This window comes from Balaenoptera musculus, chromosome 20 (genome assembly GCF_009873245.2).
Source record: "Balaenoptera musculus isolate JJ_BM4_2016_0621 chromosome 20, mBalMus1.pri.v3, whole genome shotgun sequence".
Classification (NCBI taxonomy): domain Eukaryota; kingdom Metazoa; phylum Chordata; class Mammalia; order Artiodactyla; family Balaenopteridae; genus Balaenoptera; species Balaenoptera musculus.
In genome coordinates, this window is record NC_045804.1 from 48,287,937 (window position 1) to 48,305,417 (window position 17,481).

The 17,481-nt window shown below is 41.1% G+C and overlaps 2 protein-coding genes across 4 annotated transcripts in view; both read right to left on the reverse strand.

Moving 5' to 3' along the window:
* ANKFY1 (ankyrin repeat and FYVE domain containing 1) overlaps positions 1–1,533 on the reverse strand; it is a 76,031-nt gene extending 74,498 nt beyond the window's left edge. For both annotated transcript variants that reach the window (XM_036836315.1, XM_036836314.1), the window contains exon 1: positions 1,483–1,533. In XM_036836315.1, the coding sequence (XP_036692210.1) occupies positions 1,483–1,492 (10 nt within the window). In that variant the 5' untranslated portion in view covers positions 1,493–1,533. The remainder of the gene's footprint in view (positions 1–1,482) is intronic.
* A 4,338-nt stretch (positions 1,534–5,871) lies between these two features.
* Positions 5,872–17,481, reverse strand: part of UBE2G1 (ubiquitin conjugating enzyme E2 G1) — a 99,212-nt gene continuing 87,602 nt past the window's right edge. For both annotated transcript variants that reach the window (XM_036838019.1, XM_036838020.1), the window contains one exon: positions 5,872–8,926. The gene's annotated coding sequence lies outside the window, so the exon portion shown is untranslated. The remainder of the gene's footprint in view (positions 8,927–17,481) is intronic.

Here is a 17,481-nt window from a genome sequence, read left to right on the forward strand (position 1 = left end):
CGTATTCCCAAAACATTCCTTAACTTCCCTAACTGCTGTAAAAGCGATGGAGTCCCCGTCACCTCACATAAAGCCTTCCTGAACCTTTCCACCCCAACTCACTGCTCAGGGCAACAAGCTCCATTTCGCTGGCTGCCCACTGTATTAAAAAATCTTAAACAACATTCTGTGACTCATCCAAAAACTAGCTTCAGGGGATGCCTCAGCTTTCTTCTGTTCCTTTTAATCCTCCTCTGCTTTCATACAATATTTATCTGACGTTTCCCCCTCAGGGGGTCTAACATGGTAGAAAGAGCAGACAAAAAGTGGGTGCCTGACCCGGATATCTCTAGAACTCTGGCCTCAATTCCTTTATCTATAAAGTGCAAGTAACACCCATGCCAGACCTCCTTCACAAGGTTGTTGCCAAGTCTAATCCAAATGAGAAAAGCCTGCAAACTGTCAGGTGCTGCCCAAAAGTAAGATCCAAGTAAAGGTAGGTTCAGACAAAGCTTAGCTCAAAACCAATCGGACAGGTGGAGGACCAGCACACTGCAGTCACTCAATAAACATTAAGTCAAATAAGGAGTATTTTCCTCCAGTAATGGGGTGAACAGGAGAAGCACACTAGCTAGGTCCGACAGCGTCACTTTAGGGTCCCTGGCAGGTAACTCCCATCTCTGGGTCTCCTTTCCCGCCACCTGTACAACAAGGCTTTGACAATGAAGGCTTCTAATATTGCTACGTTAAGGGAGGCTCAATCCGAGAGGCCAAATTGCCTTCACCTGCATGCAGGGGCACAAAGAAAGTGCCACAAAAGCGGGTAAAGACAGGACTGAGAGGCAAAGGAGTCGAGGTCTGGTTTAGCACATCTCTTAGGAGCAGCGTGACCTTGGCCAACTCCCCTACCAAGCAAACCCCCTCCTCCCGTCCACATCTCTCAACCTGGGGAAAGAATCCCAGCCGCCCCGAATCCCGAGGCTGCTGGGGAGCCCAGAGCCTACAGCCCCCTCCTGTTTGGCTCGTTGGCCCGTGACAGCCCTGGCTCACCCCCACCCCTCACCCTGGGAAGAGTCCTAAGCTCTTTCGCAGGGGAGGGATGTACCCCTTCCGGATGCGGGACCTGCCAGGACAGCAGTTTCGATTTCCTAAGGAGAAGGGTTACGTCCCCCCGCCGTCCCAGCACCGCCGGTAATCAAAGGAGCCTCCCCGGCGGCCCTCGGGATCCCCGAGGCTGCACTTAGTGCCGGCACGGGACCTCGCGACCGGCCCGGCACCCTGCCAAGGTCCCGCGGGGTCGGAGACGCCGGGAGGGGCGTTGCCATAGGAATAGCGCTCAGTACCCCGGCCCGAGGCGCCCGGCAGAGGCTGGAGAGGAAGGCTCGCGAGACCCGCTGTGCCCCAAGCGAACACGCCCGGCCATTCCCTCTCAGGGCTGCTTCGCCCAGCCAGCAGCGCCCCCACAGCTCCGCGCCTTCCCGCGCTGCTCCACAAAAACCCTACCTTCCGCCATGTCGGGCCCAGCCCTGCCTCAGCCTCGCGAGAAGTGCGCCGCTCAACTTGGGCAGTGCGTAACGGAGGTCCCCAAGTCTCGCGAGAGTCATGGGGGCCAGGGAGAGGGAGGGGTCGAGACTAGGTAAGAGCAGTGAATGAAAGTGGAGGAGGTAGCTGGACGTGGGAAGAACCGAGAGCCTAGCTCTCTTCACCTATATTTTCGAGGCTCTGGACTTATCAAGCACTGACTGGACTAAAAAAGAGTGAAGAAAATTTGGGAGAGGAACCTGAATTTGGAAGGCCTGGTTGCAGGTGTCTTCTGAGTGTGTGGATGGGTCACTTTTTTCTAGCAGAACTCAGCCACCTGGCTGCAGAAGCAGAGAATATGGATTGTAGCATTTGCCCAGGGCTTGGGATTCATTGCCAAAAAGAAATTGAGAGTGCTGTGAGAATATAGCTCTGGTGCAGACTGGGTAGAGGCTGATGTACGAGTCATAAAACTGCAGGTCTCTATAATATTGAAGACCAATGCAGTGTGAACAAGGTTGTGAGAGCCCTGTGTGTGGCAAACTGAAGTTCATAAGTTAAACAGTACTAGGAGACAATAAACTCCAGGACAGAGCCATGGAATATGGTAGCTGAAGTGGAAGTGAGAAGCTAGAAAAATCAGATATTGGAATTCAGAGGTAGAGAAGGTGGGAGACCGTAAACCAGGTGCTAAAATCTTTAGTCAATCTTTAGTCAATGTGGGGATGACTAATAGCAAAAAAGAGGGCTAACGAGTAATATAAGTGAATAGTGTGAAACCTGTCAAAACAGATTTTTACTCAAAGGACAATCAAAAGAATGCGGATTGCACCCATTCCTAGAAGCATCCACAGTTAAGGACTGCGGGGGGAAGTGGTGGCCCTGGAGAAGAGCCAAGAATAAGAGATGACAGGTTGAAGGAAGGATCTGAGAACAGGATGAGGGTGTCAGAACAGAAAAGGGGGAGGGTTTGAAGGTGGAGAAATTTTAGGTGCTGCCAAGGTTAACCATTTTGTGGGTAGTGAGGTGGAGTGGAGAAGGAATTTGGAGTTTAGATCATGGTAAACATAATCATGGGGTTAAAATGTTGAGGAAGGAGGAGGAATTCTGGGGGAGGGACACCTGGGAGATGAAAGGGGAGAGGGTATTGAAATGTGTAAGAACGGTGGTGTGCTCAGGGAAATAGCGTTCCAGTTGTGGCAAGAGACTAAAGATGTGGAGGAGGTGTGGGCAGGGAGGTGCGTAGAGCAGCTGCATCGAGCAAGCAGAGCTTAGAGGGCAGCAGAGCACTTGCCAGGCTCAATGGAGGTGTCGTAGCTCAAAGCTTCCCTGTCTGTCAAGAATGGTTTATAGGTGAGCTAAATGGTGAGCCCTTGGGGCCACTAGGGTAGCCAGGCAAGACAGTCTCCTCTGGCCACAGGCAGCCTCATCTGTTTATCTCAGAGTGCCCTACAGATATTTCCTGGGTCATAACATAAATGTGATGAAGAAGTCCTGTCATAGCTGACGCCTGGTTTTACATCATATGACTTATCTTTGCCTCTTCACCAGCACCATCCTAGTGTCTGGCATACAGCAGGTGCTCAAAATTTTTTTAATACATTCTTTTTAAATTAATTATTTATTTTTAGTTGCATTGGGTCTATTGGGTCTTCGTTGCTGTGCGCGGTCTTTCTCTAGTTGCGGTGAGCAGGGGCTACTCTTTGTTGCGGTGCCCAGGCTTCTCATTGCGGTGGCTTCTCTTGTTGCGGAGCACGGGCTCTAGGCGCACAGGCTTCAGTAGTTGTGGCTCGCGGGCTCCAGAGCGCAGGCTCAGTAGTTGTAGCGCACGGGCTTAGTTGCTCCATGACATGTGGGATCTTCCCGGACCAGGGCTCAAACCTGTGGCCCCTGCATTGGCAGGCGGGTTCTTAACCTCTGCGCCACCAGGGAAGCCCTCAAAATGTTTGATGAACTGTTGCTGTGAGCTATACCGGGAGTCAGGGGAACTGGGTTCAGATTTGGCTCTGCAACTGATCTGTTGTGTTGATCATGGTCAAGTCCCTGCACGATCTATGCTGCCATCTCAGATTCTCCATCAGTTTCAAGAGGGAGTTGGACTAGAATCCATGGTTCTTAATAACTTGGGGGATCATGACCTTGGAGAATCTGATGAAAACCAGGGACCCTCTCCCTTAGAGCAGCACACATGTAGCAATAAACAAATCTGTGCCCTTTCAGTTTGCTTGGCCTAGATGCCCACAGTCAAACAAGAACTCATCTTAAGGGATTTAATCAACTCAAGGGCTTCACTACCTCCTCGTCACGAACTACCTTCAAGAAGCCCTCTAGCAGAGGTGAGAGCACTCTTCTTAACGATGTCTGTAATATAACCCTATCTCTGGGCCCTTGTCTTCTGAGTAGACTCTTACTGGCTTGAAACCCCTGAGCTATAGGACTTCTTAATACACCCTGTAAAATAAAGCATCTACAGTACTCAGTGAATTACAATACCCAACAGGGTTGGACGGAGCTACAATATTAGATATGACCTGAGAAATCTGAGCACTGAAACATGGTTCATTTTAGACCTAATTCATGTTTTGTTGTCTGATTTAGAAGGGAAAAATGCTGCCTGCCTTAAGAGCTTAGGGGAACAGACTCTTTCTGGGGAGGTAGTGTCATATCATGGTAGAAGGGGATAGGGAGGGAATCACTAGACTGGTAGTCCAATGAACTGGGTTCAAGTACAAGCCTCAAAACGCCTCAGTCTCTACGTGACCTGGGAAAAAATATCCCGGAGGTAAGAAGTAATGGCACGCAGTATGTAAGGGAGGTCATGAAACTGAATCCCGGCCATGAAACCTACTTGCTGTACAGTCTTGACAAATTAATCTGAATCTGTTTCTGAATGAGGATCCTTGTAAGAATTTGACTAGATCCTTTACGAAACACATCTAGCACAAGCCTGCCACAAAGTGGAGGCTCAATAAATAGGAACTTGATTGCTGGTGCTCATGAGGGTTAAAGGAGAGGTCACAGTGCTAACACACATAGTACTATTATACTGCACTTGTTCCTAATGGAGACTGCTGGTAAGGGAAAACCAAATACCTTATCTATGACTTTCTGTGCAGCTATGTCTAAGATGTGTCTGGCTGCCTTTTTTGAAAGCCTTCCCCTTCTCCTTCACTGCAGCCCAATGGGGTGTGCAGACTCCAAGAGACAAGCCTAGTCCTACCTAGGCAGCCAAGTTACACCATCTGAAACTGAGCAACCAAAGATACCTGAATCCCGCTGGGGTTTGCAGTCCTCCAGAAAATGAACGATTTTAATTTGGTGAGGTGTTACCAACTCTATCTTTATGAGAGGGAGGGAGAAAATCAACTGATCCTTCCTCAAAGCCTAGGGCCTTGCACACAGTAGGCAAAGTCAAAAGCCGTTCATCTGCATTGGACAGCATGGGAATAAAACTTTTTTGCTATATACCTCGAGTAGATGATTATGCTTAAAACTGATATTTAAAGTTTAGGGACATCATCTAGACCTTTCTATAATAGTTTTATTTCAAATATATTTTTCAGAAAAATTAAACCCTGAAAAATGAGCCCCCATTTTCCCCAAACTGCTCTCAAGGAAGATTTTCTTCTTTGTGATTAAGAAATCAGGCTCCATGTTCTTTTCTCAGAGTTTGTAAGGAAGAGGCCTTAAAACCACTGGCAACTTCTATCAAGACAGACAAGCTTTCAACACTTAACACTGTAAATCCATATAAACTATATATAAAGATGCAGGGTGAAAAGCTGAATATTCACATCCTGAATCCTGTTGTGGTTTGCAGTCCTCCAGAAAAAGGAAAAAATTTGTTAAAATTAAGGGGGAAAAAAGGGGAAAAAGTACTCAGTTCTTGCTGCATTTGCCACTAACTTACTGAGTGGTACTGGGCAGGTATTTGGGCCAAGTTTGCCCATCTGTTTAGAGGAGGGAAGGTGGTGATTGAGATGGTGCCTGTGTTCTCTTCCAGTTGACCTTTGAGACTGGGTTCTTCACCTTTTGGCTTATCTTCATGGTAGAACTAGTCTAGGTCAAAGACAAAAATCCCAAATAATGCTCTAACATGTGCTCATTTTATTTTACATAAGGTTCTAAATCAGCATGCACGAAATTCTGATTAAGAATGGTGGTTGGCCGCGTACTGGAAATTTTAAGACCATTATATCAGGTTGGAAGTCAAGTGAACTTCCTACCCTCTGGTTCCTTCTTTAAATAAGGTTTAAAAATTTTTTTATCTAGATTCCCCTGTGGACCCTTTGCTATCATGTGCTGTTTATATAGAAAGAATCCCATAACTTGCTTTGGAGACCTGCATCCTGAAACCAAAATAGCTCATGATACAGCCTCTAAGTCATCATTTATTGATTTATAGAGCACCCATCACATGATCGAGGTGCTTTACAATACAGTAAACATCACAACAGAACTCACATAGTTAAATACAATCAACAAATTACAGAACTAAAAAAACAAACAAACAAAAAAAACTGGAATGAAGCAACATTATGTCAAATTTCAAAGATGCTGAGAAGTGGCAGTACACAAAAGGTAATTCCACCAACTGGGGACCAGACAGGCAAATACACAGGCACCACAACCCCAAAGGGGCAGATTTGTAGAGGGTGAATGAGCATATAAAATAAAATTTCACAACCAAGAATGAAGGCCATTAAAGACACTATGACACCCAAGTAATCACAGAACTAGTGGAATAACCTCACAAAAATATTACCTTGTAATGACAAGAAAACCAACCTCATTTGGATTTTAAACTCACAAGAGGCCAGAAAGCCACTGAGATCATCCATCCCATTATAAGCATAGACTGAAATCGATAAGCCTTTACAAGAACTTGGAATAAATTTAGGAAACAGGCAACGGTTCTACAATCCATAAGACTATGCAGGTGTTGTTGATAGTTGGCACGAGGTCAGGGAGAAAAATCCTTTTCCTAAAGCAGACAAGACTCACACTAATGATGAGGCACTGCTGGGACAAAAGCCACCTGGATCAGTGTCACCTGAGTGTGGTTTAACATCAAATGTAGAGGCATTTAGATTCACAGTCAGATGAACACTGGGAAAGGCACAGATGACACCTCTGACAGAGGAAAAGAAGCCAAAACATCTCTCGAGGCCTGTGTTTCCATATGTAGCACGCTCAGGGCACCAGATGGAAAGGGGTGTCATGAGACCTGCACTCATTCCTGGCTCTCCTTCTACTCCCCAAGATCTAGCCCTAAAGAACACATGGTTCCACCAAAGTAACTGCATTAATGTGGCACTTAAAGTTCAAGAATAGTTGTCCCTGAGTTACTAGGTCATTTGCTCCTCTCTGAAGAGTCAAATCCCAGGTTTTAACTCAAGAGATTGCTAGCAGAATTACAGCAATAGGAGAGCAAAATTCAGACTCCATCTTGCCACAAGCAAGCACCATGTGAACAATTTCTGATTTAAGAATAAAAAGGGATTGCATTCAAAGTCCCAGGTAGGCATGCAGTACTGGCACTTTGGGGCAACAATGTTTACAGAGTCTTTGAAAAAGTAAAGTCACACGCCAAGTTCTTGAAGAAAATTGGGCTGCAATGAATCAAACAATTTCACATTCAGCCATTACACATTTATGGGCTTTTTTAATGCTTCAGAGTGAAGAAGAGACTGAGATTTAGAAAAATCACTCTCTACTGTGACTACATCCTCAATTATTTTACTTCTGCTTTAAAAAAGACATGCAAAGTTCGTAAAGGACGGGCTCCTTGCAGGAATCCTTTCACTCTTCTGCCAAAGCATTTCTCCAAACCCCACAGAGCAGAGATGCACCAATTCTCACTGATTCTCACAATTAAACACCATGTCCCATTGGGTACTGTCTCAAGTTCTATCCCTTATATGCCAAAGACTACCTCCCAGTCCCAGCCTCAAACACAGAGGAACCTGGGCCCACCTTTAACACTGCACATGCTCATTTTACATTTCCTGAAATTATTTTCGAAAACTTATGATATGAAATATACTTATGCTCAAACAGTAATAAAAATCCAAGTGCACTATGTCAGTGGCAAAATCTTATATGTCAAATAGCAAAGCCTTTCCATCCCTGTAATGCTTTGAGATTCACATAAGAATCTATACAGAACCCAATACATATACTGCCATGGCCATGTGATTTTCAAGTATTAAATTTGTTTGCATAAGGAAACAACCTGAGATTTTTCTAAACTGCACTTCTCTGGCACTCTATTATAACCTTCATTCAATACAATAAAAGCCAACAACTTGACAATTATTGGAAAAAAATTATATTTTGGAAGAACTCACTACATAAGGTGACAGAATTCCAAAATCAAATTACATGAAAATATACATCGCAATTTCTTTGTACAATAGGTGAGAAAAATCTGCAGTATAGAGAATAGAGGCAAAGAAATATGAAGGGCTAAGGAGAAGGGTGTGTGGGTAAACAGCATTTTTAATAGCAAACCCAGAAGTTAAGTAGAAAGCCTGCAGCTGTGCATGCTTTATTCATCCAACCTTCACATTAGGTAACTGAGGGCAAAAATAAAACCAAATCAGAATTTTGTATTGTTTGGGGTAAATTTCAATAATTTTAAATCTGAATTGAATTCAGAACCAACTCTTTTTAGTTCTTGGGGAAAATGACTGAATTCAAGAGCTCTCAACAATGAAAAAATGTTATTGCTATATCCAATCCAAGACATGGGTGCAAGTATAATACAAAAGGGATGAAGCACCTAGTGATGACCGTTCCTCTGAAGTCATCATTAAAAATCAAGTAGTTGCTTATTGAGTCTTTCAGTATTTGAACTAAATGATTTGAAAACTTCCTGGCAGACAGAATTGATAAAAGCAAAGGGGAGTGTGTCCAAACAAAGAAGATACAAAGTTTAGTAAGTGAAAAGAGTTTAATGAAGCCTCAATGGTTTAAAGGAAATTAAATGGAAACTTTTAATCCTAATTGCTTTTTATCTGACATGCTTTAAGGAGTCTTTTAAAACTGATAAGAAACAATGAATAGGGAAAGAAAACCTGCTAAAATCTTTTAGAATTTACACGATTCTTATTCTACTACAAGAAAGCATTATTTGGTACAAGGTGTGTTTGTGGATGTACATGAACAGTATATATATTATCCGGATCATGTTGTGCTATGTACAGGTCTTTACAATTCTTCCTGAAGGTTAAAACAGTTCATTAGAATTCAAAATGCGTAATCATCTGTAAGTTGGCACTTGTTAGGCTCTTGTCAGCATTGATACTGGCATGTTTTATTGCAGCCCAGTTCCAGCCAGTGTTTGCCAACTTGTTACAACAGAAGTCCAGCAATAGGTGGGTAGAGTGCAGGAAAAACAGTGCCATGTTTCTCAATTGGAGACCTACAAGAAAGCAAACAGCATTATATAATGATATTATAAATTACAAAAGAATTAATTGATTAGAAATTTTTATTTGTATTCCATTTCTTGGGAAACAAATTTTTCATTTCACTTTAAGCTCACTTTTGTGCTTTTCCAATATGATAGCCACATACAACCATTTCATTTTAAATTCAAGTAATTGTTAATAAAATTTTAAATTTAGTTCCTCAGTCACACTACCCACATATCGAGTGCTCAGTATGTCCACTGACTACCATGTTGGACACTGCAAATATAGATTATTTCCATCAGTGAAGAAAGTTCTATTACTAAGCCTTAACTTAGATTTCTCTAGGTTCAGTCCAAACCTATTTTATCCACGAAGCCTCCGACAACTGACCTTCTCTCCCAATTAGAGTTTCCTATTGTTTTGTATCTGCTGATCTCATGTGTTCAATTAGACTAGAAGAACCACAGCTAAATAAAAACAACTACCACCTTATTGAGTGCTTATTATGTGCCAAGCAGTATACAAAGTGTTATACAAACTTATCTCATGTAATGCTCATAATCACCATATGAAAGGGTTTCCCCCATTTTACAGAGAAAAGAGAGACAAGGTCACAGAGCTAATTAATAAGTGGCAGAGTTTCCTGTTCAAAAGGTTAGGAAAACACTAGTTTCAATTAAAAAAAAAAAGTCGAATTAAATGATTGGACTTTTCAGAGCTTTTATTATATGAACGTGTCCTTTGAGTATGTAGGGGGAGCAATAGAAGGGGGCAGGGGAGGAGAATACCTATTACTATTACATCGGATCAAGTACTCCAGAAACACAGAAGTCTGAATCACCTGCCAAGCCAATGCTGGTCACAAAGAAGTCTAATAGAAGACGACTGGGAATCCAAGGGATATAATTTTAAACTCCTAACAATGAAGCCCAATGTACTTAGAGCCATGGCAAATATTTAACTCACACCAGACGTGTGAAAAGTTCAGTGTGTCTTCTAAATTCCCGAATGAATTTATCAATATTACAATCACCCGAATTCAACCATACCAGAGCTCTGATGTGGGCAGGAAGAAAGCTGTGGGCTTATCTATGGCCGAACATGTGCCTATTTCCCGAATTTAGACTGCCTCCCTAAGACAGCTCCTGAGAAGTAGAATGACTGCTAAACTTCTCTCCAAAGGGCTCATACCAATCAATGTAAATGGTCCCCAGCAAAGCACTGAATCCACCAAATATGAATATACCACCTTCACCAGCAATCAGGTTCTATCGTTTGCACACAGATACACATATGTGCACACGTTTTATTAGAAAATCTAAAGACACAGACTGATACTCAAGAGAAATCATTATGAATAGGACTGTAACTTTTAGGTTATGTTACTTAAATGTTTTTCCAAAGACTACATATCACACCCAAATTTACCCCTGCCCAATTAACCTCTCAGGGCTGAAAAAGAACTGGGTATAGAGCTTGGGCATTCAGTAATCATTCCTTTATGATATGAACAAGAAATTTCAGGGCCACAAAAGAACCATTTAAACTGTTTCCATGTGAGGTTTTAAAGAAAAATACTCCAGAGAGGGCTGACTATAGAAAGTCATTAACGACCTAAAATCAGGTATTGGAGCCTTTTAGTAGTTAGGACCCAGCTTTAAATAGCTTTAGCTTCTTCAGCAGGAAAAGAAAAATCTACTCCCCCCCACCCTTTAAATAAAATATATTCTAAACAGAAAAAAGGCCTTGGTACAGAAAAAGCAAGTTTGTTGTTCTTTTCTCTAGAAAGAGAAATGTGAAACTGAATTACCTGCATAACACTCAAATAAACGGTGCTGACCTAAAACAGTCATTTACAATTTGTAAGCATATCCCATTTCTGGTTTAAAATAAATCTTCTGTCGTGTGACGTTGTTAAAAAATCACACCATTTTTATATTAATGGAAATTATATCAACTGTATGTCTTTACAAAATAACTTAAGTGTCTATTTTTTGCCTCAAACTTACACTTCATTATTCTTGATTTCTAACCTACAAATCCGGAGATGGTTTAGTTGGAAAGTGTCTTGTTCCATTTATTTCTAAAACTAGAATCAAATCATTAGTTTTCCATGTGGCTACACAATTTAATCTTTTTAAAAGGCCTAAAAAAATAAAAAGACAAGCGTGATTTCCAAAAAAAAAAACACTTTTTTTGACACTTTTTGATGTTAAAGACAATATTGAAAGTAATTCGTCATTCAAGGGTAAGTGTCCCAATAAGCTCAACCATTCTTAAGTGAAAGCAGTCCATGAGTTAAATAGCTTAGTATCAAGGAAGTTTTCCCCATTATCTTTCACACAGATGATTCCAAAAGTTCCAATTCATTCTACACTGCCACCAAATATACTACTTACTAAACAACAACTCTCCCCCTATCACCAATCCATCCGTTTTTCCCCCAAACTGAACTATTCTTTTTCTTTTCCTTATGTCATGCACTGGTGACCATCCACACACTTCCTTTCTGAGGTTGGTAATACCTCACTCTCCTAGCTCTGCTCCTTGTGACCAAGCAGCCCACATGTTTCTGTCCCCTAAATGTGGAAATTGTGCAAGATGCTGTCTTTGGCCCTAGTATGTACTGCTCTCTATACCAAATGAATGGTCATCTCTACTCTAGAGACTTCTAATCTCACTCGCAGCCCTACGTCTAACCTCCGTCCTAACCATTCAGTACCAGTCATACTTTCTCAAAGCCGCACCGTGCTTCTACTCCCACTAGAGCTCTGCGTGTGGTTTAACCTTTTTTATGCCTGATCTAACTGGCTAGGTGAACAGCTCTCTAATGGCCTGGATAATGTCTATGGCACTCCTACAGAGCCCCTTCTTTCCCAAGAAAACAGTGCCTTTGTAAATATTCATTAACAAGAAATGAAATGAGCTCAGGGTCAGCTGTTCTTGGTGTTACCTCTCATTTCAAGATGTAAATCTTAATCCTTAATAACACGCAACTGTTAAAAGGGAAGCAGATATATATTACTGAGCTAGTAAAATATCAAGACAATGTTGAAAGTACAGAGTGTATGCTATGTATACATTTGTTATAAACACAGACACACAAAATCACACTTGTGTGTACATGTGTGTTGGGGGAGAGTAAGATTTCTGAAAGATTAAACAGTGTTTACTTCTGATAGCAGAACTGGGGAGCTGAGATGGGAAAGAGATTTACTTTTCCTTATATATAGCTGCAACTATAAAGGTAGCAGTCAGATTCAGAGGGAACCAAAATAGAGCCATGATATTTATGGGTTAGAGAAGATGTTTCTAGAAGGGACATCAATAGTCAATTCAATTCAATTGCTACAGAGATTAAAAATCAAAACTAAGGGACTTCCCTGGCAATCCAGTGGTTAACACTCCCCACTTCCACTGCAGGGGGCACAGGTTCGATCCATGGTCGGGCAAACTAAGATCACACACGCCTCATGGTGCGGCCAAAAAAACCCCACTAAACTAAAATTAAGCCTTTGGATGTGGCAAACAGGCAGCCCCTGGTTTCCTTATTACTTTAGTTTTCTGTGGAGAGGGAAGAAGGTGAGCCAAATGTGCTGGAAGATTGACAGTTTAAAAAAAAAAACAAGGCAAAGCCCCTTTGTTTCCCAGGTCCCTCTCTTCCTCCCTAAAGTTAAGTAGTACTACAAATTTTAAGAATTTTCCGTATCTCTTCTAGTCCTTTCTTTTTAAAAAAACTTTTATTCTATCAGATTACTATGATAGAATAAAATATAGTCGGTTTTACTTTTTTTTTTTTTCTGTTGGGTCTTCATTGCTGCACTTTCTCTAGTTGTGGCTCGCGGGCTCTAGAGCACAGGCTCAGTAGTTGTGGCCCATGGGCCTAGTTGCTCCGCGGCATGTGGGATCCTCCTAGACCAGGGCTCGAACCCGTGTCTCCTGCATTGGCAGGCGGATTCTCAACCACTGGACCACCGGGGAAGTCCCCGGTTTTACTTTATAATTTACATAAATATCATACTTTTTTTTTGAAAATTGCTTTTCCTACTCAAGATTGTGTTGAGATTAAACCATGTGATTATATATAACTAAGTCTACATTAGGTATTTTAGCTGATACGATAGAATATTGTAACTGATATTAATAGTAACTGATCAATTCTAATAGGCCTTTTAAAAATTACACACAAAGATGTTTAAAAAAAAAAAAAAATCAACGTACCTTTGTAAAGAAAAAAAAAAAAAAATTACACACAATACTGCAAGCAATATCCTTGCATCATGTCTCTCTGTACACATGTGCTAGAGTTTCTCTAACCTATACACCTAAATCGCAGGATATGTGTTTTCAAATTGACTAGCTATTACCAAATTGCTCTCCAATGTTGACAGAACAACTTCACTTATGCCAATATTTCAGGTACACCATTTCCCGAAATCCTCACCAATACTTGGGTTTCTTGGACTTTTTGATTTTTGACAACCTGATGGATTTGATGTCATCCCCTGTAGCTTTGTATTTCTGCTTACAAATACAGCTGAATTAATTTTTGCATGCATAACAACAATCATCTTTCTTTTTGCTTCTATTTGTTATCTATTCATATCATTTTCCTTTGTGCTGGTATTTTTCTTATTGCTTTGCAAAAGTTTGTAGATTCTAGATAGAAATCCTGAATATTAGATTTACAGAAAATTTTTCCCAGTTTGCCACTTATTTTTGTTAATTTTATCTTGTCATAATATTTAAGTTTTTGGTTTTGATACAACCAAATTTATCAAATTTTTTCCTTTTATGGGTGTTACTGGTACCTAATAAATCCTTCTCTACCTTGATATTCTCCTGTATTTTGTTCTGATAGTTTTGTTTTTCATATCTGTCTTATGTTTTAAAATTTACTGGAGATAGCTTAGTCTCCTCTCCTTACCTCAGTCAACAAGATCACTATAGATCACCTGTATTAGTGGGAGTGAGATGGATGCATCCTTGAAGCAGGTTGAGTAGAGTTTGCACTTTTCTTCATAATCTTATTGTAACACAAGAGATCAGAAAGCCTCAACATTTAAGGAGCTCTAATTTTAAGGAGATACAGGTGAGATGTGGAGGCTAATCCTTAAATGATCTGAATATGAAACCCATCAAGGATGTGGTCCTATCGTGATAATCACATACTCTAAATGTGGTCTCAAGTAAGCCATGAAGAAAATATGGCCGCCTAGGAGGAACAGAAGCCATATACATGGAGCCACATATACTTCTATTTGTGAGAAATGACTCTAGAGTCATGCGTACACATATGCAACGAGGTAAGGCAGAAAATCTTCTATCTTACTGTGCTGGGTTACACAATGCCTACTATCCTGGGTCAGGGTATCTACGAAACAGATTCTCAGACAGGTATTTGTAAAACGTTTACTGGGAAGTGGTTCCAAAAACAAGAGTGAGGGAAATAGGTCTAAGCAGAAGAAGAAGATGAACTGAGGGGGGCAGTTGAAATAAAGGCTTCAGTCAATCCCACACTGGAATGGCCCTTCAGATAATTCCCAAATTGAGAAAAAAGTCCAAGCCTTTGTATCAACCCATCCCTTACCCAAACCAACTAGTCCTTGGATGCAAGTGGCCTCTGGAGAAAGGGACTAACTTGGGCAAGTGATCTCTTTTAGCTAAGGGCAACTCCTAGGAAGCAACTCAGCTATGAGTTATCAGTAGGCAACATTCCCAGCAGGCTGGGATATGATTATTTCCCTCTGGACAGGAGACAGTAACATCCACTACACCCATAGCTTATCTTCTCTTATCATCTTACTTATTCCCTGATGAAGCCAACCAGCAAGTTGTGAGTTGACCTATGAAGAGGCCCATGTGACAAAAAACTTAGGACTCAGTCAATGGCCTGTAAGGAACAGAAACCTGACAAAAACCAGTTGACTGAACTTGGAAGCAGATCCACCCACAGCTGAGCCCTGAGATGGCTGCAGTGCCAAGCAACACCTTGACTGCAGCATTATAAGGAGCCCAGAGCCAGAAGAGTCAACCGAGTCATACACGGAACCCTGGCCTATGGAAACCATGAGATAAGAAATGCTGTTTTAAGTCACTGAATTTTAGGTAATTTGTAACATAGCAATAGAGAATTAATACAATCCCTCTAGCCTTGATACAGAACCAAAAGACCAAAGTCCTTTTGTCTAGTGGTATAGAATGTGGCCATGCTGCTGATCTATGGGAAAGGGAGGATTTGTTTCTCCCTTTTTCCTCTCTCTTCATCCCATCCCACACCTGAATTAGAAAAAGGATATGGTTATTATTAATAATCTTTATATAGGAGACACAAATACTACATGATTATACTTATATGAGGTATCTAAAGTAGTCACACTGATAGAAACATAGAGTGGTGGTTGCCAAGGCCTGGGGAGAGGGGGAATGGAGAGTTGTTGTTCAAGGGGTAGAGAAGTTTCAGTCGTGCAAAATGAAAAAGCTCTAGAGATGTACTGTACAACAATGTGCATATAGTTAACAATACTGTACACATAAAAATTGTTAAGAGGGTAGATTTAGGTCGTGTGTTTACCACAATAAAAGTGAAATAAAGAAAATCTGGGTCAAGTACATCAACATTAATGCTTCCAGTTTAAAAAAAATTACATTAAGTTATGGATTTCGATGTAAAAAATTACATCGTAAAAAATACTAAATTAAACTTACTTTTCATTCAACCCAAATAGAATGTACATTTTTCAAGTGCTTATTGTGGGTTTTATTTCACATCATCCTATCACAAGACTACAGAGACTGAGGATATTCAGAAAGTGCATGAAAAAAGCAAGTCTTTAAGAAGAGTTTGAGTGATAGACTAGAGCTCGCTAAATCTGCCACAAAGCAACAGGTTTCTATAGTATAGCCGTGGGCATAAAAATCATGTAATGACAGAGACATTTAGATTATGTGGGGCTTCCCTGGTGGCGCAGTGGTTATGAATCCGCCTGACAACACAGGGGACACGGGTTCGAGCCCTGATCCAGGAAGATCCCATATGCCACAGAGCAACTAAGCCTGTGTACCACAACTACTGAGCCTGCGTGCCACAACTACTGAAGCCCGCATGCCTAGAGTCTGTGCTCCGCAACAAAAGAAGCCACCGCAATGAGAAGACCGCGCACCACAACGAAGAGTAGCCCCCACTTGCTGCAACTAGAGAAAGCCCGCGAGCAACAACGAAGACCCAACACAGCCAAAAATAAATAACTTTATAAAAAATAATAATAATAAAAAAATAAAGATTATGTGGGCACCTCAACCCTACAGCCCACCTTGTTCTGTGCATTAGGTAGATGAGTAAAACATAGACCCTTTTTTAGAAGATATTAGTTAAGTCATGGAGTCTGATGTGATTTCTTAATTTAATTTTCAAATGATTTCACTTTTAGTGCAATCCAAACAGATGACTGGAATTGGGTACTTACTGAGGCATTACTTCCCAACTGCATCATATCATACGTAACAAGAGCAGTAAGACAAATTCATAAATGGCTAAAAGTTAAGACTATGTGCTACAGTGCTTCAGAAAGGGAAGAATTTGCTTGGGGATGAAGAGCAATAACTTCATGAAAGAAGGGGAATTTGAAATGGACCTCATCTCAAGTGGCAAAAGAAACAGGACACACATTCCAGACCCTTGGCACGGGAAATGGGTCGAGTATTTGAGTTGAATGAATGACAAGATACATTTCAGAAAGAGGGGGACTATATGAGCATACGAGGGAAGCTACTAGCAATTTTTAATCAACATACAATAGACAAGATTGGGTCCCTGAATGCTAGTTAAGTACGTCTGCTTGAATTACTTTTTTTTTTTTTTTTTGGCGGCACCACACAGCTTGTGGGATCTCAGTTCCCCAACCAGGAATTGAACCTGTGCCACGGCAGTGAAATCTTAACCACCAGACCACCAGGAAACTCCCCTTAATTACTTATTAATCAATGTTTCCCAAAGAATGTTTGTCTTTGGCCACAGGGGGGCCAAAGGATCCTCGTGATGAGGATGAGCTTCAGACTGAAAACAAAACGCAAAATCGTTTACTCAGTTCTTACCAGTGAAAAACACACAGTTCAAAGACTATAATTTTTTACACAGAAGCCTGAGCTTAATACTAACACAATAAGTTAGGAAGAGTAACTAAAATTAACCATTAAAATATTAGTGCATTAATTTAATTCAAAATTCTGTCCTATCTAACATCCAGCTGCCACACATACCCTTCTACAACAGTGCACAGACATTACAATGCACGAATGAATCTATATGTAGGACTTGCGACTTTAAAGAAGGATGTGTAAGCAGTGCTGACCTGTTTGCCAAGATTTCCAGTTATTGCTTCCTACACCTTTAATTGTAAGTTCTCAGTTTAGTTTCATCATTAACAGTATACTATACTGTTTTTCAATTAACCTATTCTATGCAAGGAGGTATTTTGATTCAACATTATTATTTGCCTCCATCTTCTTTTTACGTGAACCTTAATCTTGATAAGTATACTTTAAAGATGTGTATGTTATGATC